The following is a 24,446-nucleotide window of genomic DNA, read 5'->3' as shown; positions in this document are numbered from 1 at the left end:
AGCTGTCAGAGTGATTTGCCATGCAACAGAAATAGTGCTTATCTCCACACACATACACACACAGAAACACAGAAACACACACAAACACACATACACAAATACACACAAAGAGAACACTGACAAGAGCATCAAATCCATAGCCATTTTGAGTAATATAAACAAATCAATAGCATGACACTTGAAGATCCCATTCTGGGTTCATCTCACCCACACACAGTTCACAATCATAACTGACATTCAACTCAAACACACAAAGAACATCTGAGAGTAAAAGCAAGAGAGAAAGAAAGAGAGACTGAAAATAGGACAAACGAAAGCAGGGCAGGATGCTCTTACCCTGACAGATGAGTGGGTGTTTATATAGAAGACTATTATCCTCCAGACCTTCCTCATCACTGTGTATAATCACCCTGGAGAGGGGAGCCTTACCTGAACAAAACACTCTTTGGTGTTTTGACACACTGTTGCTGATTGAGTGTGTGTGTGTTACAGATGAATAACCACAGCTCTGACCCTGAGGACGAGATGTGAGGATGGAAACAGAGAAGAAACGGAGGAGCGCCAGACATAGAGGAAGAGAACATCTTGTCAAGAAGTTACCATGCCAACAACTGATTCAGAGGCCCCACTCCTGTCTAACCAACCAGTTACATTGTATTCTACATCCACATATACATCAAACAGAAATACACTACTACACACTACTACACACACCACTTTGTGTTCAGAGTATAAATCCTGCCCTTATATTCGTTAGCCTCTTTAGGTTCTAAATCATCTATTCCTACTCTCTCTGTATGGTAAGGGCAGATATTGTATGTGTGAACACACACACACACACACACACACACACACACACACACACACACACACACACACACACACACACACACACACACACACACACACACACACACACACACACACACACACACACACACTTTATCTGTAGAGTGTAATTATTGTAATTATTAACCAGAACAGGAAGGTGAAATAATTTCCATATTTATAATTTTCTTATGCTCTTTTTAGCACGTCTTCATATTTTCCTGAAAAACATTCTGATTACCAGTCCGTATAAATTTGACATTCATATTGAGAGACTGAAGGTTTTTTGAAAAGAGCATACTACAGATGTTGCAATCATAGTTTTTCAGTGACTTGAGTCATTTTGTTATCTGTATATCATATCATTACCAGAGCATGAGTTCATCAGTTTATACTTGTCCATAAGTTAAAATCCTCCCAGTTATGTCTGTGTAATGTTATCTCTCTGCTGTATTACTACCTGTCTGTATAAGGTATGAAGAAACAGTAGCCCATCTCTTCCTCTATGTACCTGGCGCTATGAGCTGAGGAGAGGCCCCGGCCCGGTCCATGTGTAATATTGTGTATTACTGTAAAACTTTACTGTATTTTGTCGGCTGTATGATTTTAATCCAGCATTTTGTTTCAGTTTTTTTTATTTGTTAATGTTTTTTAAAGCGAGAAGAAAACAACAATGATAATTGTTTTATTATAATTCTATTGGTGTTAGATGTTTTGTTAGTTCTGTTTGCATTCATGAAGAAGCCAAGTGGAAACACTACTCACACTGTCACAGTAGTAAAGGTATTTTCATATTGATTAAAAACACCTCTGGGAGTGTTTTCTTTATCTGTGTGTGTGTGTGTGTGTGTGTGTGTGTGTGTGTGTGTGTGTGTATGTGTATGTGTGTGTGTGTGTGTGTGTGTGTGTGTGTGTGTGTGTGTGTGTGTGTGTGTGTGTGTGTGTGTGTGTGTGTGTTTTACTATCCTTGTGGGGACCAGAATGAAAATATGGACAAGTGGGGACATTTCGCCAGTCCCCACAAGAAAAGTGGTTATTTTAGACATAGGGTTTAGGGTTAGGAGTCAGGTTTGGGGTTAAGTTTTAGGGAAAATAGGAATCAGTTGTCTGGTTCCCGTGTCTGTGTGTGTAATAAAGGGAAACAGGATGAAAGGCAATGATGTAATGTGTGTAACTAATGCTGACTGAACAACAAACAATGTAAAGCTCAACATCAGACACAGCGGAACGTGTGTAAACTGTGTGTGTACAGTATGTGAGTGTTACAGAGAGGATGGGGAGAGCAAGATGCTTTTTATCTCTCAGAATCACCTTTATTCGCCAAGTACATTTACACATACTCAGAATTTTACTTGATGATATGGTGCTGCAGCTGCTAGTGATAGACAACATTTAGAGACAGAATACAGACAGTGGAGTTTCAACAAAGTTTACATACAGTACATTTGGAAAGTTTTCAGACCCCTTGACTTTTTCTATATTTTGTTACTTTACAGCCTTTTTAAAAAATGTATTAAATAAAAAGATTCCTCATCAATCAAGAGGCAAGAAAGCCAAACCTTGACCAAGAAAATATAAAAAACTATCGGCCTATATCGAATCTTCCATTCCTCTCAAAAATGTTAGAAAAAGCTGTTGCGCAGCAACTCACTGCCTTCCTGAAGACAAACAATGTATATATGTATATATATAACAATGTATGCTTCAGTCTGGTTTTAGACCCCATCATAGCACTGACACTGCACTTGTGAAGGTGGTAAATTACCTTTTAATGGCGTCAGACCGAGGCTCTACATCTGTCCTCGTGCTCCTAGACCTTAGTGCTGCCTTTGATACCATCGATCACCACATTCTTTTGGAGAGATTGGAAACCCAAATTGGTCTACATGGACAAGTTCTGGCCTGGTTTAGATCTTATCTGTCGGAAAGATATCAGTTTGTCTCTGTGAATGGTTTGTCCTCTGACAAATCAACTGTAAATGTCGGTGTTCCTCAAGGTTCTGTTTTAGGACCACTATTGTTTTCACTATATATTTTACCTCTTGGGGATGTCATTCGAAAACATAATGTTAACTTTCACTGCTATGCGGATGACACACAGCTGTACAATTCAATGAAACATGGTGAAGCCCCAAAATTGCCCTCGCTAGAAGACTGTGTTTCAGACATAAGGAAGTGGATGGCTGCAAACGTTCTACTTTTAAACTCGGACAAAACAGAGATGCTTGTTCTAGGTCCCAAGAAACAAAGAGATCTTCTGTTGAATCTGACAATTAATCTTGATGGTTGTAAAGTCGTCTCAAATAAAACTGTGAAGGACCTCAGCGTTACTCTGGACCCTGATCTCTCTTTTGACGAACATATCAAGACTGTTTCAACGACAGCTTTTTTCCATTTACGTAACATTGCAAAAATCATAAACTTTCTGTCCAAAGATTATGCAGAAAAATTAATCCATGCTTTTGTTACTTCTAGGTTAGACTACTGCAATGCTCTACTTTCCGGCTACCCGGATAAAGCACTAAATAAACTTCAGTTAGTGCTAAATACGGCTGCTAGAATCCTGACTAGAACCAAAAAATTTGATCATATTACTCCAGTGCTTGCCTCCCTACACTGGCTTCCTATTAAGGCAAGGGCTGATTTCAAGGTTTTACTGCTAACCTAAAAAGCATTACATGGGTTTGCTCCTACCTATCTTTCCGATTTGGTCCTGCCGTACATACCTACACGTACGCTACAGTCACAAGACGCAGGCCTCCTAACTGTCCCTAGAATTTCTAAGCAAACAGCTGGAAGCAGGGCTTTCTCCTATAGAGCTCAATTTTTATGGAATGGTCTGCCTACCCATGTGAGAGACACAGACTCGGTCTCAACCTTTAAGTCTTTACTGAAGACTCATCTCTTCAGTGGGTCATATGATTAAGTGTAGTCTGGCCCAGGAGTGTGAAGGTGAACAGAAAGGCTCTGGAGCAACGAACCGCCCTTGCTGTCTCTGCCTGGCTGATTCCCCTCTCTCCACTGGGATTCTCTGCCTCTAACCCTATTGCAGGGGCTGAGTCACTGGCTTACTGGTGCTCTTTCATGCCGTCCCTAGGAGGGGTGCATCACTTGAGTGGGTTGAGTCACTGACGTGGTCTTCCTGTCTGGGTTGGCGCCCCCCTTGGGTTGTGCCATGGCGGAGATCTTTGTGAGCTATACTCGGCCTTGTCTCAGGATGGTAAGTTGGTGGTTGAAGGTATCCCTCTAGTGGTGCGGGGGCTGTGCTTTGGCAAAGTGGGTGGGGTTATATCCTTCCTGTTTGGCCCTGTCCGGGGGTATCATCGGATGGGGCCACAGTGTCTCCTGACCCCTCCTGTCTCAGCCTCCAGTATTTATGCTGCAGTAGTTTATGTGTCGGGTGGCTAGGGTCAGTTTGTTATATCTGGAGTACTTCTCCTGTCTTATCCGGTGTCCTGTGTGAATTTAAGTATGCTCTCTCTAATTCTCTCTTTCTCTCTTTCTTTCTCTCTCTCGGAGGACCTGAGCCCTAGGACCATGCCTCAGGACTACCTGGCATGATGACTCCTTGCTGTCTCCAGTCCACCTGGCCGTGCTGCTGCTCCAGTTTAAACTGTTCTGCCTGCAGCTATGGAACCCTGACCTGTTCACCGGACGTGCTACCTGTCCCAGACCTGCTGTTTTCAACTCTCTATAGACAGAAGGAGCGGTAGAGATACTCTTAATGATCGGCTATGAAAAGCCAACTGACATTTACTCCTGAGGTGCTGACTTGCTGCACCCTCGACAACTACTGTGATTATTATTATTTGACCATGCTGGTCATTTAGGAACATTTGAACATCTTGGCCATGTTCTGTAATAATCTCCACCCGGCACAGCCAGAAGAGGACTGGCCACCCCTCATAGCCTGGTTCCTCTCTAGGTTTCTTCCTAGGTTTTGGCCTTTCCAGGGAGTTTTTCCTAGCCACCGTGCTTCTACACCTGCATTGCTTGCTGTTTGGGTTTTTAGGCTGGGTTTCTGTACAGCACTTTGAGATATCAGCTGATGTAAGAATGGCTATATAAATAAATAAATAAATACATTTGATCAATCTACACGCAATACCTCATAACGACAAAGCAAAAACTAATTTTTGTAGTGTCAAAGCTTGTAGTGTCATACCCAAGAAGATTCGAGGCTGTAATCACTGCCAAAGGTGCTTCCATAAAGTACTGAGTAAAGGGTCTGAATAGTTATGTAAATTAAATGTTTTCGTTTTTATTTATTTTTGCTAAAATTTCGAACAAAAACTGTTTTTGCTTTGTCATTATAGGCTATTGTGTGTTGATTAATAAAGGGAAAAATCTACTATGTAATCCATTTTAGAATAAGGGTAACAAAATGTGGAAAAAGTCAAGGGATCTGAATTCTTCTGAATGCACTGTACATTATATACAACTAGCTTCTAAACTGGATTTAAAGGGAAATAAAGCAACTCATAGAGCAGTGTTGGGATGTTTTTAAGCTTGCTCCCCTGTGTAGAGCAGTAGGTGATATGTTATTCACCCTGACTGAACCGATGTTAGGCTACACAATTATGCTAATAATGGCATTTAGGCCTACAATCCTCACTATTATCATTATTAAGGACTTATCTAACGTGGGCTAAAACGCACTTTGACCCAAGCCTGTTTCCAAAAATGTTAAAAGGCCAATTGTGACTGGGATGTTTGCATATTCTTAACCATTAACAAATGCTGATGTTCCTCCCAACGAGATATGTAAGTTGCAACAGCAAACAGAGCAGCCCTAGTCATATGAATAACCTCGTGAGTTTTGAACTTGTGCTTAAAATCTGTTACAGTTAATTCACCGTAAATGCCATACTTTTCACTAGAGGGGAAAACTGGTTTGGGATTACTTTGAAATCAGCGCGCATGAGTACCAGCCGATTACAGCACATAAAGGATCATCTTTTGGGTGAATACACGGTAGGCTAATATATTGCTTTTGATTTTTAGAAATAGTGTTTTTTGTATTACAATATTATAAACCGAAATTATTGACATGTGACATTCGTTTGTCTGCAGGATTGTTATGAAATTCATGAAAATAATAAAGCGAAAGTAAAAGATGGGAAAATATAACAAATGTTGGGTTAGTTCAGCTCATAGACATTAGGCGTTCAGCTAGGCCTACCTTCTAATTTAACACAAATAATAAATAATTTATAGGCTACAGTTAGCCTACATCTTTCTGTATATAGTGTGCAAAATTACAGTAGCCATATGTCCATAATATTTACTCACTATGCTGTCGGTGTATGCGCTGTAGTGTGCAGAGATGGCAGCTCCATACAGCCCCCTAACCACTCACGTCCTGAACACCGGGATGGGCGTCCCTGGAGCCCACATGGCCCTCAGCCTGCATCGCATGGATCCCTCCACTTCACTCTGGAACCTTCTCACAACAGGGTAACCTCATCACAGAGAGTGCTGCAGCACCAGTTAACATAGACATAGAATGAAAATTAACACAATCATTTCTTATCAGCTTCATAATAATCAATATAATAGACAAATACACATTTAGTATTTATTTTAGAAATTTCAGATTCACCTCTACAGCCTCTTTCAGTAGGGCTGCATAATATCATCAAACATGAATATCTTTATACCGGTAGTAATGTTAATGAGCCAAGGCTTATTTCAGGATCACATCAAACCTATGTCCAATGTATTCAGTATTTTATATAATTTTAAATAATTTCTTCTCAGGACTACTAATGATGATGGGCGCTGCCCAGGACTCATCACCAGAGAAACGTTCACTCCAGCAGTGTACAAGATGCGCTTTGAGACAGGCCAATACTGGGAGAGTCTGGGAGAGACCTCCTTCTACCCATACGTCGAGGTTAGTTGAAGACAGTCTTCAATGCTTTTATCATAAAGAAAGGGTGCATTTAAATGTATGACTGTTGGACATATAAAGTTAGACATAAATGTTTCTTTATATCTACAGAATCAGCTTCTGTTTAATTCCTTGTCAGCTATGCGATCGCTAACTGAATGCTAAATGTTTTGGTAGCTCCTATTGGTTGGCTGAGTGGTTACTAACACATTGGTGGTCTGTGTTTATCTGCAGATAGTTTTCACCATAACGGACCACAGTCAGAAGTTCCATGTTCCTCTGCTCTGCAGCCGCTTCTCCTACACTACCTACCGGGGGAGCTAGAGAGTCTGTCACTCACCCCCACTCACCATCTCTCACCTGGGCCACATTCAGTTGTCAAACGTTGTCTAATCACGGTTAACCCAGAACTAATGTCTTGCGTAATTGTCAGATGCTTGATTAAGTTCCGGGTCCATATGTCTAAAGGGAAGAGATCGGAACCGGAACGAAGAGATCCACCCTTCTCTCTTTGCAAGTTACGGGCAAGTCTATGGTTCAAATGTCCCCTCCCCTTCCAAAATTTGAAAGATGCTAACACCTGTGAAATCGTGATTAATCCAAAGCACCGGAACTAATGCTGCTCATTATCTCACTCATCCCGTTGTATCATGCCAGATCTACAGAACCATTTATGTTTATGTAGCCTGTCCAAGAGAGATTAAACATTGTTGCACGTTGCAGATAGAAATGCCATGACCAGAGTCTACATGATTCCTTGTTCTACATGTCAGATAGAAATATGTTATGAAGAATAAACATCTGAACGTTCCAAGACGTTGTGTCCTGCTGAACGCGCCCCTGGCTGACTGTGACCCGCACCTGTCACCTGGGCCTATTCAGGTGGTTGAAAGTCATCAATCAGTTATTGTAGGTAGAAATGTACCTCAGAAAGCACTCTTCTGTAATACTAGTTATACTATTATAGTTATTGAGTACAGAACACAAGAACAGTATCCTTTATGTGGTACATGTCTACCAGTAACAGTTGTTATCTGCTCCTGTCATCCATGGCTCTCTGAGAGATCCCGGTCATTTGTTTCACTTGCCTTTTGGACCAATCGATGACAGCAAACACTTTTTTTAATGTTTGATCTGATATTAACAAAATGTCTAAGCTTTATTGGACAGTGGGGTTGTGATGTGTGCCATTTCCTTCAGAATATTGATTACCCATTTTTGTGTCCTTCAATTCATTTTGGAAAATCTAGATAGCAAAATAAACAATTACAATCTTATGTTTATGTATGACTAATTTAATTATATTTTATGTTGTAAGTGTGACTGGTTGATGGGTAGGCCTAAACTGTCCAGCCACTCATCATTTCTACGAGATCATCCTTTTGTGGTTCGATTGCTTTACTCTGGATGGATATTGGATTATTCTGAGATCGATTATATTATACTGAAGCAGGGCCCGGCCCCTAACGAAACAGTTCCACAAGACTCGTGAAGTGACAGATTTTCTTATTTTACCACTGATAAGGTCTATTTTCTATAAATTCGAACACAATGGCAGACGATGAATTGGAGGCTATCAGGCGGCAACGCATGGCCGAACTGCAGTCAAAACATGGGGTAAGGAGAGAACCTGAGGGGACGAAAATGCATAGTTCCGACCATATATGGAGATCCACTGTTCATTCTGTCGCTAGCTAGCTAGTATTAGCCTTATAGCTCAAGTTTCGAGTATTTTAACCTATCACCATCTTTAACAAATTCTCTGTTACTGTTCATTGCATGTTTGCATAGCAGCCAGATAATTCAGTACCTAGTTTACTAGCTAACGTAGTTAGTTATAAGATACTGTAGCTTGATAGCTAGCTAACGTTAGCTAGTAAGCTCATGCCATAGTGAGACACGAGTTATACTCGTAGCTAGTAAGCTATATGATGTGATTTAATCAACATTTATGAATAGCAGACACTTCAACGAATAGGCGAAACAAACATACATTTAATTTATGAACAGGACAATGACTAGTTTATTTTGGCGCTCGCGTCTCCCACTGCACAGGTATTTAGGTGCACGTGTGCGAGAGTAGTGTGAATGTCCGTTTTTCATACCTAGTTTGTAGCAATCAACTGAACATAATTGTTAGTAGCCCACCCTCTGGCTGGATTATCTAGCAAACCTGTTTGGCACTGATTTCTAAAGCTTCATTAAGCATAACACTTTACTGAATAGATATACCGAGATTAGCCCAATATTGGACTAAATGAGCCTAAAATCACTCCTTTTAGTCCAAGGACCAATGACCTCCAAGGACATGTTCTGTTTAGAGGCGAGTTGACTCTGGCAGCCAAAACAGCAATCAAAACTTGAATCGATTCTCAATTGCGGTATAGTTCTAGAAACATAAAGCCCTCAACTTTCATATCACATTTTAAAACAGCTGCAGCTGACAGTATGTTTTTCATTGACAAAAGTTTGTTGTGTCCGTCTTCCGTTTAAGCACAGGCGTTTCTCAGATTTCTATCACCTGAAACATTCACAGGAGATAAAAATACATGCACGAGATGTGTGCGTACTTGCCGAGCTCGTGCATGTGTTTACATTGTTCTGATAGAAATCTGATAGAAATCTGAACACATTACCAGTGCTTTGAAACATTTATGTAATTATACTTTCCTGTGGATATATTGTTTCACATTACTACTGCCAAAAGGACCAACTGCACGTACAACTAGATAAGTACACTGTACTATTATTTTATTCAACATTCTGGCTTGTAGAGGTCGGCGGAGGAAACTTTCTTGACTGAAATGCACATTTCTGCGCAACGTAGAATTCAATGTAATTCAACGTCCGGTTTCCAGGCAACTGCACGACAGAAGTCAATGCACATCTTCTGATGGAGTTCAGTCTAATTTTATTAACATAACCAAAGGACTCCCACAAGGCTCAATACTACTGTAGACCCTTTATGGTTTACTATTTACATTAATAATGTTGGTCTGTCCCTGAATAATAATAACTGGGGCTTACATCTCTATGCAGATGAGTAATTTATTAACGTGCCCCCTCAGTGCAGCAAGCCATTCATGACCTTCAGCTTGGCTTTGATTCAATTCAAGAATCGATTACCGATCTTAAATGAATGTTGATAAAAACCAAGTTTGTTTTTCTCCAGGTCTTGTAAAATTGATTTTAAAGACCCAGAGAGGAGCCCAAATTGAGCTAGTTCTCCATTTATAAGTAGGTAGGCATTTGGATTGATGATAAGTTGGCCTTTAAAAAAACAAAAAGTTGCAAGTAAAGGTTGATATCCTTTATACAGTGGCGATTTTAGCATGTAAATCTTTGTGGGGCAAACTCATTATTAGAGGTTGACCGATTATGATTTTTCAACGCCGATACTGGATTATTGGAGAACCTAAAAAAGACGATACCGATTAATCGGCCAATTTATAAAAAATATATAATATTAATACAAAAATTGTAAAAATGCTATATATTTTATATTTGTAATAATGACAATTACAACAATACTCAATGAACACTTTTATTTTAACTTAATAAAATCAATTTAGTCTCAAATAAATAATGAAACATGTTCAATTTGGTTTAAATAATGCAAAAACAGTGTGTTGGAGAAGAAGTGTTGGAGAAGAAAGTAAAAGTACAATATGTGCCATGTAAAAAAGCTGACGTTTAAGTTCCTTGCTCAGAACATGAGAACATATGAAAGCTGGTGGTTCCTTTTAACATGAGTCTTCAATATTCCCAGGTAAGTAGTTTTAGGTTGTAGTTATTATAGGACTATTTCTCTCTATAGCATTTGTATTTCATATACCTTTGACTATTGGATGTTCTTATAGGCACTATAGTATTGCCAGTGTAACAGTAAAGCTTCCGTCCCTCTCCTTGCCCCTACCTGGGCTCGAACCATGAACACATCGACAACAGCCACCCGCGAAGCATCATTACCCATCGCTCCACAGAAGGCAACTACTTCAAGGTCTCAGAGCGAGTGATGTCACCGATTGAAACACTATTAGCGCGCACCCCGCTAACTAGCTAGCCATTTCACATCGGTTACACCAGCCTAATCTCAGGAGTTGATAGGCTTGAATTCATAAACAGCTCAATGCTTGAAGCACAGCGAAGAGCTGCTGGCAAACGCACTAAAGTGTTGTTTGAATGATTGCTTACGAGCCTGCTGCTGCCTACCACCGCTCAGTCAGACTGCTCTATCAAATATAAAATCATAGACTTAATTATAACATAACACACAGAAATACGAGCCATAGGTCATTACTATGTTCAAATCCTGAATCTATCATTTCGAAAACAAAACGTTTATTTTTTCAGTGAAATACGCAACCGTTCCGTATTTTATCTAACGGGTGGCATCCCTAAGTCTAAATATTGCTGTTACATTGCACAACCTTCAATGTTATAATTATGTACAATTCTGGCAAATTAATTACAGTCTTTGTTAGGAATAAATGATCTTCACACAGTACGCAACGAGCCAGGCGGCCCAAACTGCTGCATATACCCTGACTGCTTACACGGAACACAAGAGAAGTGACACAATTTCCCTAGTTAAAATAAATTAATGTTAGCAGGCAATATTAACTAAATATGCAGGTTTAAAAATATATACTTGTGTATTGATTTTAAAGAAAGGCGTTGATGTTTATGGTTAGGTACATTGGTGCAACAACAGTGCTTTTTTCGCGAATGCGCTTGTTGAATCATCACCCGTTTGGCAGGGTAGGCTGTGATTCGATGAGAAATTAACAGGCACCGCATCGATTATATGCAATGCAGGTCAAGCTAGATAAACTAGTAATATCATCAACCATGTGTAGTTAACTAGTGATTATGTTAAGGTTGATTGTTTTTTATAAGTTAAGTTTAATGCTAGCTAGCAACTTACCTTGGCTCCTTGCTGCACTCACGTAACAGATAGTCAGCCTGCCACACAGTCTCCTCGTGGAGTGCATTGTAATCGGCCACAATCGTTGTCCAAAAATGCAGATTACCGATTGTTATGAAAACTTGAAATTGGCCCTAATTAATCGGCCATTCCGATTAATCGGTCGACCTCTATTACCAATCCCTATGCTCAATATTTTCTGCTGGCTGCCCTTCCACCACAGAAAGCACTGAGCTAGGCTGAAACACCTGCATTTTGGAGCTGCTTTAGTCAAGCAAGCAAAAAAGAGATGTTTGTTTGCAGCTTTATTAAGTAATTTTTTTTTACATTGTTTGCAAACTGATATGTGACAAGTATAAACGCCACTGCCTGTATAGAAATAAAATAATCTCACTTTTGAAGATAGGGGGAAGATTGTTCAAGCAACACTTCCCAGTAATTGACTATGGCGACTCAATCCTCATGCATATGGCAGCCTCTGTTAAAACCTCTAGATACAGTCTACCACTCGGCCTTTCGTTTTATCACTGGTGATCATTTCTGTACGCATCATTTTCTCTTATATAGTTCTGTTGGATGGGAGTCTCTGAGTAACAGAAGGAGCCAAAATTGGCTAATATTAATATATAAAGCACTTCTCCAGAAACTCCCATACTACCTCATCTCAATTCTAAGTAGGAAATCTGTATAATACTCTCTCTCAAGACTGGTTGGTACTAGAGATTTCATGGGTCTCCTGAGTTAGGGAAGACTGCTTTTAGTTACTATGCCCCTCAGACCTGGAATGACCTACAGGTCACTCTAAAACTTGATTATTTGGTCCCAAAAGGTGAATTTATGGCTATAATAAAAAATGTGACCAATGAAAACTGCACTGGATTTGATCGATTGTATATATTTGTTTCTACTAACCTTTTGAATGTAACAATTTATTTGAATTGTTGTAACTGTAGTGATCATGCTGGAATTGTTTTTCTCAGGGCACCATTGGAAATGAGACCCTGGTCTCAATGAGTTCCCCTGGTTAAATAAAGGTTAATAATAAAAAATTAAAATAAGGTGTGTAGTAATTTAACCTTTTATTTTTTTGTATTTATTATTATTTCTCGCATATATGAAATGTTACTTATGTTTCCAAAACCGTACTGCAAGTAATACGTTTTAACATCCGCAACGAGTGTCGGGGCTCTTAACAAAACTCCCCCGGCCAGAAGATACTATTGTCAATAGGCGCTAAAGGTAGTTAGTGTCTATGAATGGGTTATACCTAAATATGATGACAGAGATTATCAGTCAAAAGATTGGGAATGGGATGGACGTAGACACACTAGGAATCCTTTCCTCCAACAGAGATGTTTTGATTGAGTTTGAGTTGCTAATTTTTCAGAGTCTGTCTTGGAACCAAATGAATCCAGGGGTAAGCTGCTGTACAGCTACTGTACTGCACATTGTGTGATGAGGGTGACATGGCAAAAGGCTGTATAATTAATGACCTGGACTGAGCAATGCAGCATGTCTGCCAGTTCTGCTTGTGCTCCATGAGAAATGTGACCCAAGTATGTTTGCAATAAAGGAATAGCAAAATGTTTGAATGCCAGAATCATGATGGATTGTGAATGGTTTGGGACATGGTTATTAAGCTTAAGTGAAGCTTATATGTTAAAAAACCTTTTTTTAAATGTTTTTGTATTATTTTAAAAGCTTTGAATAAAATTATTTTCCAGAAACCTGTAAATATTAACTTTGTATTCTACTATACTAGAGTTAATTGTATCCCAGTCCCACTCCCTGTCCCTCTTGAGGTAGGCTAGATTTGAAGGAACTGGGCAGATGTAATCAATACGGGGATGGCTCTACCCAGTCTACCAATAGGCTCTTTCAGATCTGCAAACTCCAAAGGCGTAGGGATAGTGGAGGGGGCAAAGGGTTGTTTTCTGAACCACGTTTTGGTACAGTTCAAACTGTTGTTTAAAGATCTAGTCCCTTTCCAAGGGTGGGGGAAAATTCACATTAATATTAGGCTACACTTCAAGAGAGAGCCGATGTGCGCGCTCAGCATGGCTGTGTGATACAGTTGGCTGGTCTGTTCTCTTGTAAACAACTAAAGAAAGGTGTGGACTTTGACTCTCTTTTCTCCCCTCGCTTCCCAGGACTCTTCAAATGACCAGCAAGGGCAGCAGGAGGCCAAACAGAGGTTAGTTTTCATTATCTATCAAAACTTTTATTCCTGTCATGCATTCACAACTCAGTGCTGAGTATAGGTACATTTCAGAGACACAGATGTCTCCCCTGTTGTTGGTTTAGTTCACAGTAGTTTGCTAATGTTGCATGTCTTGACCTGCACTTTGCAGCTCTGGTTTATGAAGAACTATGTGACAGACTTTTTATAAAGCTAGCCAATGTGATAAAACAATTGGCTTCATTTACAGTGTAAATGTAGCCATTGTGGCCTAACTATAATCTTCTGTACTGTCTTTTCACAGGGAAACAGAGATGAGGAACTCCATACTGGCACAGGTTCTAGACCAGTCCGCCCGTGCCAGATGTAGGTCTTTCATATCCCCCTGGTTAGAATGAATCATTGATCTGATATTGGAACTTTCAGCACCTATGCCTGGTTAGCAATAGGTGGCTCCATTGCCTAAAAGCTTGCTATGTTTTGTTGCGTTGCAGTGAGTAACTTGGCTCTGGTGAAGCCAGAGAAGGCCAAATCAGTGGAGAATTACCTCATACAGATGGCCCGCATGGGCCAGCTGGGAGGAAAGGTGAGAGAACTGGGCCTAAAGCATATGTGGACATACAGTAGGGCAAAAAAGTATTTAGTCAGCCACCAATTATGCAAGTTCTCCCACTTAAAAAGATGAGAGAGCCCTGTAATTTTCATCATAGGTACACTTCAACTATGACAGACAAAATGTGAGAGAAAAAATCCAGGAAATCACATTGTAGGATTTTTAATGAATTTATTTGCAAATTATGGTGGAAAATAAGTATTTGGTCACCTACAAACAAGCAAGATTTCTGGCTCTCACAGACCTGTAACTTCTTCTTTAAGAGGCTCCTCTGTCCTCCACTCGTTACCTGTATTAATGGCACCTGTTTGAACTTGTTATCAGTATAAAAGACACCTGTCCACAACCTCAAACAGTCACACTCCAAACTCCACTATGGCCAAGACCAAAGAGCTGAGACACCAGAAACACAATTGTAGACCTGCACCAGGCTGGGAAGACTGAATCTGCAATAGGTAAGCAGCTTGGTTTGAAGAAATCAACTGTGGGAGCAATTATTAGGAAATGAAAGACATACAAGACAACTGATAATCTCCCTCGATCTGGGGCTCCACGCAAGATCTCACCCCGTGGGGTCAAAATGATCACAAGAACGGTGAGCAAAAATCCCAGAACCACACGGGGGGACCTAGTGAATGACCTGCAGAGAGCTGGGACCAAAGTAACAAAGCCTACCATCAGTAACACACTACGCCGCCAGGGACTCAAATCCTGCAGTGCCAGACGTGTCCCCCTGCTTAAGCCAGTACATGTCCAGGCCCGTCTGAAGTTTGCTAGAGAGCATTTGGATGATCCAGAAGAAGATTGGGAGAATGTCATATGGTCAGATGAAACCAAAATATAACTTTTTTGGTAAAAACTCAACCCGTCGTGTTTGGCGGACAAAGAATGCTGAGTTGCATCCAAAGAACATCATACCTACTGTGAAGCATGGGGGTGGAAACATCATGCTTTGGGGCTGTTTTTCTGCAAAGGGACCAGGACGACTGATCCGTGTAAAGGAAAGAATGAATGGGGCCATGTATCGTGAGGTTTTGAGTGAAAACCTCCTTCCATCAGCAAGGGCATTGAAGATGAAACGTGGCTGGGTCTTTCAGCATGACAATGATCCCAAACACACCGCCCGGGCAACGAAGCAGTGGCTTCGTAAGAAGCATTTCAAGTGCTGGAGTGGCCTAGCCAGTCTCCAGATCTCAACCCCATAGAACATTTTTGGAGGGAGTTGAAAGTCCGTGTTGCCCAGCAACAGCCCCAAAACATCACTGCTCTAGAGGAGATCTGCATGGAGGAATGGGCCAAAATACCAGCAACAGTGTGTGAAAACCTTGTGAAGACTTACAGAAAACATTTGACCTCAGTCATTGCCAACAAAGGGTATATAACAAAGTATTGAGATAAACTTTTGTTATTGACCAAATACTTATTTTCCACCATAATTTGCAAATAAATTCATTAAAAATTCTACAATGTGATTTTCTGGATTTCTTTTCTCATTTTGTCTGTAAAAGTGTACCTATGATAAATTACAGGCCTCTCATCTTTTTAAGTGGGAGAACTTGCACAATTGGTGGCTGACTAAATACTTTTTTGCCCCATTGTATATCACTGAACTTACGTTTAAACACAATTGTGATTGTTAATGCTTAGGAAAAATCCTTAACTGAAAAAAGTGGGGCTTAGGCTATGGGTGAGGTAGGAGGCAAATCAAATGTATTTATATAACCCTTCTTACATCAGCTGATATATCAAAGTGCTGTACAGAAACCCAGCCTAAAACCCCAAATGGCAAGCAATGCAGGTGTAGAAGCACGGTGGCTAGGAAAAACTCCCTAGAAAGGCCAAAACCTAGGAAGAAACCAGGCTATGAGGGGTGGCCAGTCCTCTTCTGGCTGTGCCGGGTGGAGATTATAACAGAACATGGCCAAAATGTTCATAAATGACCAGCATGGTCAAATAATAATAATCACAGTAGTTGTCGAGGGTGCAACAAGTCAGCACCTCCAGGAGTAAATGTCAGTTTGCTTTTCATAGCCGATCATTGAGAGTATCTCTACCGCTCCTGCTGTCTCTAGAGAGTTGAAAACAGCAGGTCTGGGACAGGTAGCACGTCCGGTGAACAGGTCAGGATTCCATAGCCGCAGGCAGAACAGTTGAAACTGGAGCAGCAGCACGGCCAGGTGGACTGGGGACAGCAAGGAGTCATCATTCCAGGTAGTCCTGAGGCATGGTCCTAGGGCTCAGGTCCTCTGAGAAAGAAAAAAAGAGAGAATTAGAGAGAGCATACTTAAGTTCACACAGGACACCGGATAAGACAGGAGAAATACTCCAGATAAAACAGACTGACCCTAGCCCCCCGACACAAACTACTGCAGCATAAATACTGGAGGCTGAGACAGGAGGGGTCAGGAGACACTGTGGCCCCATCCGATGATACCCCCAGACAGGGCCAAACAGGCAGGATATAACCCCACCCAGTTTGCCAAAGCACAGCCCCCACACCACTAGAGGGATATCTTCAACCACCAACTTACCATCCTGAGACAAGGCCGAGTATAGCCCACAAAGAGCTCCGCCACGGCACAACCCAAGGGGGGGCGCCAACCCAGACAGGAAGACCACGTCAGCGACTCAACCCACTCAAGTGACGCACCCCTCCTAGGGACGGCATGGAAGAGCACCAGTAAGCCAGTGACTCAGCCCCTGTAATAGGGTTAGAGGCAGAGAATCCCAGTGGAGAGAGGGGAACCAGCCAGGCAGAGACAGCAAGGGCGGTTCGTTGCTCCAGAGCCTTTCTGTTCACCTTCACACTCCTGGGCCAGACTACACTCAATCATAGGATCTACTGAAGAGATATGTCTTCAATAAAGACTTAAAGGTTGAGACCGAGTCTGCATCTCTCACATGGGTAGGCAGACCATTCCATAAAAATTGAGCTCTTTAGGAGAAAGCCCTGCCTCCAGCTGTTTGCTTAGAAATTGTAGGGACAATTAGGAGGCCTGCGTCTTGTGACATTTTAGAGGCCCCCATCTTGGCGGTGTAGAGAAATTAGTCCATTTTTAAGCCAATTTCCTGCAATTCTACGAAGTTCTCCATGTAGCTGAAATAACCTTTTGCCGTTTTAAAGCTAATTTCCTGTTCGATTTTATATATACATATACAGTTGTAAGTTTACATACACTTAGGTTGGAGTCATTAAAACTTGTTTTTCAACCACTCCAGAAATTTCTTGTTAACAAACTATACATTTGGCAAGTCAGTTAGGACTTTACTTTGTCCATGACACAAGTAATTTTTCCAACAATTGTTTAGACAGATTTTTTCACTTATAATTCACAGTATCACAATTCCAGTGGGTCAGAAGTTTACATACACTAAGTTGTTAGTGTATGTAAACTATTATTCTGACATTTCACATTCTTAAAATAAAGTAGTGATCCTAACGGACCTAAGACAAGGAATTTTACTAGGATTAAATGTCAGGAATTGTAAAAAACTGAGTTTAAATGCATTTGGCTAAGGTGTATGTAAACTTCCGACTTCAACTCTATATGTGTGTGCAGAAACACCTTCCTAATATTGAGTTGCACCCCCTTTTGCTCTCAGAACAACCTATATTCATTGGGGCATGGGCTTTACAAGATGTCAAAAGCGTTTCACAGGGATACTGGCCCATGTTACATTTACATTTACATTACATTTAAGTCATTTAGCAGACGCTCTTATCCAGAGCGACTTACAAATTGGTGCATTCACCTTATGACATCCAGTGGAACAGCCACTTTACAATAGTGCATCTAGATCTTTTAAGGGGGGGGGGGGGGGGGGCAGAAGGATTGCTTTATCCTAGGTATTCCTTGAAGAGGTGGGGTTTCAGGTGTCTCCGGAAGGTGGTGATTGACTCCGCTGTCCTGGCGTCGTGAGGGAGTTTGTTCCACCATTGGGGTGCCAGAGCAGCGAACAGTTTTGACTGGGCTGAGCGGGAACTGTACTTCCTCAGTGGTAGGGAGGCGAGCAGGCCAGAGGTGGATGAACGCAGTGCCCTTGTTTGGGTGTAGGGCCTGATCAGAGCCTGAAGGTACTGAGGTGCCGTTCCCCTCACAGCTCCGTAGGCAAGCACCATGGTCTTGTAGCGGATGCGAGCTTCAACTGGAAGCCAGTGGAGAGAGCGGAGGAGCGGGGTGACGTGAGAGAACTTGGGAAGGTTGAACACCAGACGGGCTGCGGCGTTCTGGATGAGTTGTAGGGGTTTAATGGCACAGGCAGGGAGCCCAGCCAACAGCGAGTTGCAGTAATCCAGACGGGAGATGACAAGTGCCTGGATTAGGACCTGCGCCGCTTCCTGTGTGAGGCAGGGTCGTACTCTGCGGATGTTGTAGAGCATGAACCTACAGGAACGGGCCACCGCCTTGATGTTGGTGGAGAACGACAGGGTGTTGTCCAGGATCACGCCAAGGTTCTTAGCGCTCTGGGAGGAGGACACAATGGAGTTGTCAACCGTGATGGCGAGATCATGGAACGGACAGTCCTTCCCCGGGAGGAAGAGCAGCTCCGTCTTGCCGAGGTTCAGCTTGAGGTGGTGATCCGTCATCCACACTGATATGTCTGCCAGACATGCAGAGATGCGATTCGCCACCTGGTCATCAGAAGGGGGAAAGGAGAAGATTAATTGTGTGTCGTCTGCATAGCAATGATAGGAGAGACCATGTGAGGTTATGACAGAGCCAAGTGACTTGGTGTATAGCGAGAATAGGAGAGGGCCTAGAACAGAGCCCTGGGGGACACCAGTGGTGAGAGCGCGTGGTGAGGAGACAGATTCTCGCCACGCCACCTGGTAGGAGCGACCTGTCAGGTAGGACGCAATCCAAGCGTGGGCCGCGCCGCAGATGCCCAACTCGGAGAGGGTGGAGAGGAGGATCTGATGGTTCACAGTATCGAAGGCAGCCGATAGGTCTAGAAGGATGAGAGCAGAGGAGAGAGAGTTAGCTTTAGCAGTGCGGAGCGCCTCCGTGATACAGAGAAGAGCAGTCTCAGTTGAGTGACTAGTCTTGAAACCTGACTGATTTGGATCAAGAAGGTCATTCTGAGAGAGATAGCAGGAGAGCTGGCCAAGGACGGCACGTTCAAGAGTTTTGGAGAGAAAAGAAAGAAGGGATACTGGTCTGTAGTTGTTGACATCGGAGGGATCGAGTGTAGGTTTTTTCAGAAGGGGTGCAACTCTCGCTCTCTTGAAGACGGAAGGGACGTAGCCAGCGGTCAAGGATGAGTTGATGAGCGAGGTGAGGTAAGGTAGAAGGTCTCCGGAAATGGTCTGGAGAAGAGAGGAGGGGATAGGGTCAAGCGGGCAGGTTGTTGGGCGGCCGGCCGTCACAAGACGCGAGATTTCATCTGGAGAGAGAGGGGAGAAAGAGGTCAAAGCACAGGGTTGGGCAGTGTGAGCAGAACCAGCGGTGTCGTTTGACTTAGCAAACGAGGATCGGATGTCGTCGACCTTCTTTTCAAAATGGTTGACGAAGTCGTCTGCAGAGAGGGAGGAGGGGGGGGGGGGGGGGAGGAGGATTCAGGAGGGAGGAGAAGGTGGCAAAGAGCTTCCTAGGGTTAGAGGCAGATGCTTGGAATTTAGAGTGGTAGAAAGTGGCTTTAGCAGCAGAGACAGAAGAGGAAAATGTAGAGAGGAGGGAGTGAAAGGATGCCAGGTCCGCAGGGAGGCGAGTTTTCCTCCATTTCCGCTCGGCTGCCCGGAGCCCTGTTCTGTGAGCTCGCAATGAGTCGTCGAGCCACGGAGCGGGAGGGGAGGACCGAGCCGGCCTGGAGGATAGGGGACATAGAGAGTCAAAGGATGCAGAAAGGGAGGAGAGGAGGGTTGAGGAGGCAGAATCAGGAGATAGGTTGGAGAAGGTTTGGGCAGAGGGAAGAGATGATAGGATGGAAGAGGAGAGAGTAGCGGGGGAGAGAGAGCGGAGGTTGGGACGGCGCGATACCATCCGAGTAGGGGCAGTGTGGGAAGTGTTGGATGAGAGCGAGAGGGAAAAGGATACAAGGTAGTGGTCGGAGACTTGGAGGGGAGTTGCAATGAGGTTAGTGGAAGAACAGCATCTAGTAAAGATGAGGTCAAGCGTATTGCCTGCCTTGTGAGTAGGGGGGGAAGGTGAGAGGGTGAGGTCAAAAGAGGAGAGGAGTGGAAAGAAGGAGGCAGAGAGGAATGAGTCAAAGGTAGACATGGGGAGGTTAAAGTCACCCAGAACTGTGAGAGGTGAGCCGTCCTCAGGAAAGGAGCTTATCAAGGCATCAAGCTCATTGATGAACTCTCCAAGGGAACCTGGAGGGCGATAAATGATAAGGATGTTAAGCTTGAAAGGGCTGGTAACTGTGACAGCATGGAATTCAAAGGAGGCGATAGACAGATGGGTAAGGGGAGAAAGAGAGAATGACCACTTGGGAGAGATGAGGATCCCGGTGCCACCACCCCGCTGACCAGAAGGTCTCGGGGTGTGCGAGAACACGTGGGCAGACGAAGAGAGAGCAGTAGGAGTAGCAGTGTTATCTGTGGTGAGCCATGTTTCCGTCAGTGCCAGGAAGTCGAGGGACTGGAGGGACGCATAGGCTGAGATGAGCTCTGCCTTGTTGGCCGCAGATCGGCAGTTCCAGAGGCTACCGGAGACCTGGAACTCCACGTGGGTCGTGCGGGCTGGGACCACCAGGTTAGGGTGGGCGCGGCCACGCGGTGTGAAGCGTTTGTATGGTCTGTGCAGAGAGGAGAGAACAGGGATAGACAGACACATGGTTGACAGGCTACAGAAGAGGCTACGCTAATGCAAAGGAGATTAGAATGACAAGTGGGCTACACGTCTCGAATGTTCAGAAAGTTAAGCTTACGTTGCAAAAAAATAAAAATAAAATACAAGATCTTATTGACTAAAATGATATAGTACTGCTGGCTGGTGAAGTAGCCTGGCTAGCAGTGGCTACGTTGTTGAAAGTGAAGCTGGCTAGGTAACCTCGACAATTTCACTAAATTTCACTAAACTACACAATTATCATGGATACAAGGACAGCAAAGACAACTAGCTAACACTACGCTAATCAAGTCGTTCCGTTGTAATGTAAGTTTCTACAGTGCTGCTATTCGGTAGAAGTTGGCTAGCTAGCAGTGTTGGCTAGGTAGGAGGACGGCAGCGCGGCAGGCGAAAAATAGCTGGCTAGCTAACCGATAATTACTCAAAGCTACACAATTATCTTAGATAAAAAGATAGCAAAGAAAACTATGTAGCTAGCTAACACTACACAAGTCAAGTCGTTCCGTTGTAATGTAATCGTTTCTACAGTGCTGCTAATCGGTGGCTAGCTGGCTAGCTAGCAGGGTTGACTACGTTACGTTACGGCGAGAATACCTGGCTAGCGAACCTTGATAACTACACAATTATCACCGATACAAAGACGGCTATGTAGCCAGCTAAGTAGCTAGCTAAGATCGAACAAATACAAATCAAAGATAGCAAAGACAACTGTGTAGTCAGCCAACACTACACTGATCAAGTCGTTCCGTTGTTGACTCCATGTCGTTCCGTTGTTGACTCCACGTTCCGATGTTGACTCCAATGCTTCCCACAGTTGTCACGTTGGCTGGATGTCCTTTGGGTGGTGGACCAATCTTTATACACACAGGAAACTGTTGAGCGTGTGAACCCCAGCAGCATTGCAAAAATCTGCCACCTACTACCATACCCTGTTCAAAGGCACTTAACTTTTGTCTTGCCCATTCACCCTATTATTTTATTTAACCTTTATTTAACTAGGCAAGTCAGTTTAGAACAAATTCTTATTTACAATGAAGGCAAAGGGCCTCCTGTGGGGACAGGGGCTGGGATCAAAAATAATATATATGTAGGACAAAACACACATGACAACACAACACTACATAAGACAACAACATAGCAAGGCAGCAACAAATGACAACACCGCATGGTAGAAACACAACATGACAACAACATGGTAGCAGCACAAAACATGGTACAAACATTATTGGGCACAGACAACAGCACAAAGGGCAAGAAGGTAGAGACAACAATACAACATAGGGACTGCGTCCCCTCTCATGAATGGCACACCTACACAATCCATGTCTCAATTGTCTCAAGGCTTAAAAATCCTTCTTTAACCTGTCTCCTCTTCGTCTACACTGATTGAGGTGGATTTAACAAGGGACATCAATAAGGGATCATAGCTTTCACCTGGATTCACCTAGTCAGTCGGTCATGCCAAGAGCAGGTATTCCAAATGTTTTTTACACTCAGTGTATATTATTATTTATTTTTTTACGCAACCCGAAAAAACCCACTTAGACAGCCTGCCGGTTCTTTCTCTTCACTAGTGACTGCATAGCCCCAAGCAGTCACACGCAGGACCATATTTCCCCTGTGAATTCACATGCAATTTTCAGATTTTTTTCTTATCATGCAAACGTTTAAACATTTAAAAAATTCTCTATGAAAAGCACTGACTTGACCCATCTGCTATTAGCTCTTCCTTATATTTGGATTGTCTCTTTTCAGATTTCAGAGACTGGTTTGATCGACATCCTAGAAAAAGTTAGTCAGCAAACAGAAAAAAAGACAACTGTCAAGGTGAGTCCACAGATCAAATACAATTTCACGATCTCAGACAGACTTTTAACTGACTGCATCCCCTCTCCTCCCCACAGTTCAACCGACGAAAGGTGATGGACTCAGATGATGATGAGGATGATGATTGATGCTTTGAAGGAGCTCAGGAGCCAGTCACACGGCTGGCTTAGGCTGGGATTCAGGACTGGATAGGTTGGAGCAGGGCTCTGCTCGTTGGCGGCCATCTTTGACTTGCCAAAGGCCCTGCATTAGTGATGCACCCAGGGATATCACATCACCCCCTGTGTGCATCTGGAACTCGTTACTATATTCTCTCTTATATCCATTTTCACCACGTTTTACTTTTTCTCCACAACAAGAAGCAGAACAAAATTCAACTTAGGGTATATTGCTGCTGATGCATTTTTCTAGAGACTGCTTTGTGAATACTGTCTGCTGATACTCAGTAAATAGTGAAACCATCAAATTGGACAGAGCACATTCATTCTTTTTTGTAAATTTTTGCTGACCTGTATCCAACAGTTTACATTTTGAAAAAATACAAAAGCCTTACATTTGAATGCTTATTCCATAAATTATCAACAGTTTTATCATGATGATATTTTGTCTTTGAGCCGAGTGCTTGAAGACTCATTGATTGGTCATATGGGTTTGCACTACATTTGCTTTCATTAAAAAAGTATAATCACTTAAGAGCAATGGCGTAAGAAAAATATAGTTTGTATTAAAATGTAGTCAATCTTTTTTACAAGGCATCCTAGGTAGTGTCTTAGGCTATCCTAATGTATAGGTTGACATTACATAGTTGCTTTGACTCACTAGGTTCAAATTCTCTATGCTGAAATGTATGCAGTATGTGCATTAAGAGGCTTAGACATGTATTTGTAGCAGGATTTGTTAAATTATCTCAATCGTTGGTCTATAACAGCACTTGAAGAACTTCCTGCTTCACTCATGTGGAACAGGTGTATGGTGAGACCACAGATATATGAATGGTTGATTCTATTGTACACCTGCCACAGGTAATACTCAATATCTGACAGTACATTGATGTTCTTACAAGTATGATGTTACAGAACATTTGGAGATAAGTTCATGGGAGATTTGGTTTCATGTTCATAGTGTTCACCCCAATAAATCAATGTCAGCATTGATAAAGCAGACAAGGAGTCATTCTTGATCATAAAACAAGTGTTCCTCTTATAATAACAATAATTATACACTAGATTACTGTTTTTTCTTTCCTCTGAAACCATAATTTCATATAACAAGGTTAACTAAAGAAGAACGTAACACAAGAGCTGTTAATATACGGTATATAGCAAATATACGCCGCATTATCATTCATAATATCCAGTCACTACTGCATTTCTGGCTGTGATCAT

At 42.4% G+C, this 24,446-nt stretch overlaps 3 protein-coding genes across 4 annotated transcripts in view; all 3 read left to right on the top strand.

Moving 5' to 3' along the window:
* The window catches only part of LOC129834929 (RNA-binding Raly-like protein), a 31,430-nt gene extending 29,797 nt beyond the window's left edge, over positions 1–1,633 (top strand). Inside the window, exon 6 of the mRNA XM_055900299.1 lies at positions 493–1,633. Coding sequence (XP_055756274.1) covers positions 493–531 — 39 coding nt within the window. The 3' untranslated portion in view covers positions 532–1,633. The remainder of the gene's footprint in view (positions 1–492) is intronic.
* Positions 1,634–5,600: 3,967 nt separating this feature from the next.
* On the top strand, positions 5,601–7,998 carry LOC129834744 (5-hydroxyisourate hydrolase-like). Of its 2 annotated transcripts, none has more exons than XM_055899999.1 (4): positions 5,601–5,802; positions 6,146–6,285; positions 6,589–6,724; positions 6,960–7,049. In XM_055899999.1, the coding sequence occupies exons 1-4, from the start codon at positions 5,749–5,751 to the stop codon at positions 6,969–6,971; spliced, it is 342 nt and encodes a 113-aa protein (XP_055755974.1). In that variant the 5' UTR covers positions 5,601–5,748; the 3' UTR covers positions 6,972–7,049. The 2 variants fall into 2 exon arrangements, with proteins under 2 accessions (XP_055755974.1, XP_055755973.1); XM_055899998.1 differs by having other exon boundaries at positions 5,606–5,802; positions 6,956–7,998.
* A 151-nt stretch (positions 7,999–8,149) lies between these two features.
* pdcd5 (programmed cell death 5) lies at positions 8,150–24,219 on the top strand. The gene is made up of 6 exons (XM_055900000.1): positions 8,150–8,338; positions 13,799–13,842; positions 14,132–14,193; positions 14,322–14,413; positions 22,990–23,061; positions 23,139–24,219. Exons 1-6 carry the CDS (start codon positions 8,273–8,275, stop codon positions 23,187–23,189), a joined length of 387 nt encoding a protein of 128 aa, XP_055755975.1. The 5' UTR covers positions 8,150–8,272; the 3' UTR covers positions 23,190–24,219.
* Positions 24,220–24,446: the final 227 nt, after the last annotated feature.

The sequence above is a fragment of the Salvelinus fontinalis genome, chromosome 35, assembly GCF_029448725.1.
Source record: "Salvelinus fontinalis isolate EN_2023a chromosome 35, ASM2944872v1, whole genome shotgun sequence".
In the NCBI taxonomy this organism is placed as follows: Eukaryota; Metazoa; Chordata; class Actinopteri; order Salmoniformes; family Salmonidae; genus Salvelinus; species Salvelinus fontinalis.
Note: the sequence above shows the minus strand (reverse complement) of the source record. Positions and strands in the feature narration are given on the sequence as shown.

Excerpts from the sequence above, each read along its gene's own strand:
- LOC129834744 (XM_055899998.1), top strand. The coding sequence starts at position 5,749 with ATGAGTACCAGCCGATTACAGCACATAAAGGATCATCTTTTGGGTGAA. Across the intron at positions 6,286-6,588 it reads TGGAACCTTCTCACAACAGG|GACTACTAATGATGATGGGC; the intron begins GTAACCTCATCA and ends ATTTCTTCTCAG. Across the intron at positions 6,725-6,955 it reads CCTTCTACCCATACGTCGAG|ATAGTTTTCACCATAACGGA; the intron begins GTTAGTTGAAGA and ends GTTTATCTGCAG.
- pdcd5 (XM_055900000.1), top strand. The coding sequence starts at position 8,273 with ATGGCAGACGATGAATTGGAGGCTATCAGGCGGCAACGCATGGCCGAA. Across the intron at positions 8,339-13,798 it reads AACTGCAGTCAAAACATGGG|GACTCTTCAAATGACCAGCA; the intron begins GTAAGGAGAGAA and ends CTCGCTTCCCAG. Across the intron at positions 14,194-14,321 it reads CCAGTCCGCCCGTGCCAGAT|TGAGTAACTTGGCTCTGGTG; the intron begins GTAGGTCTTTCA and ends GTTGCGTTGCAG.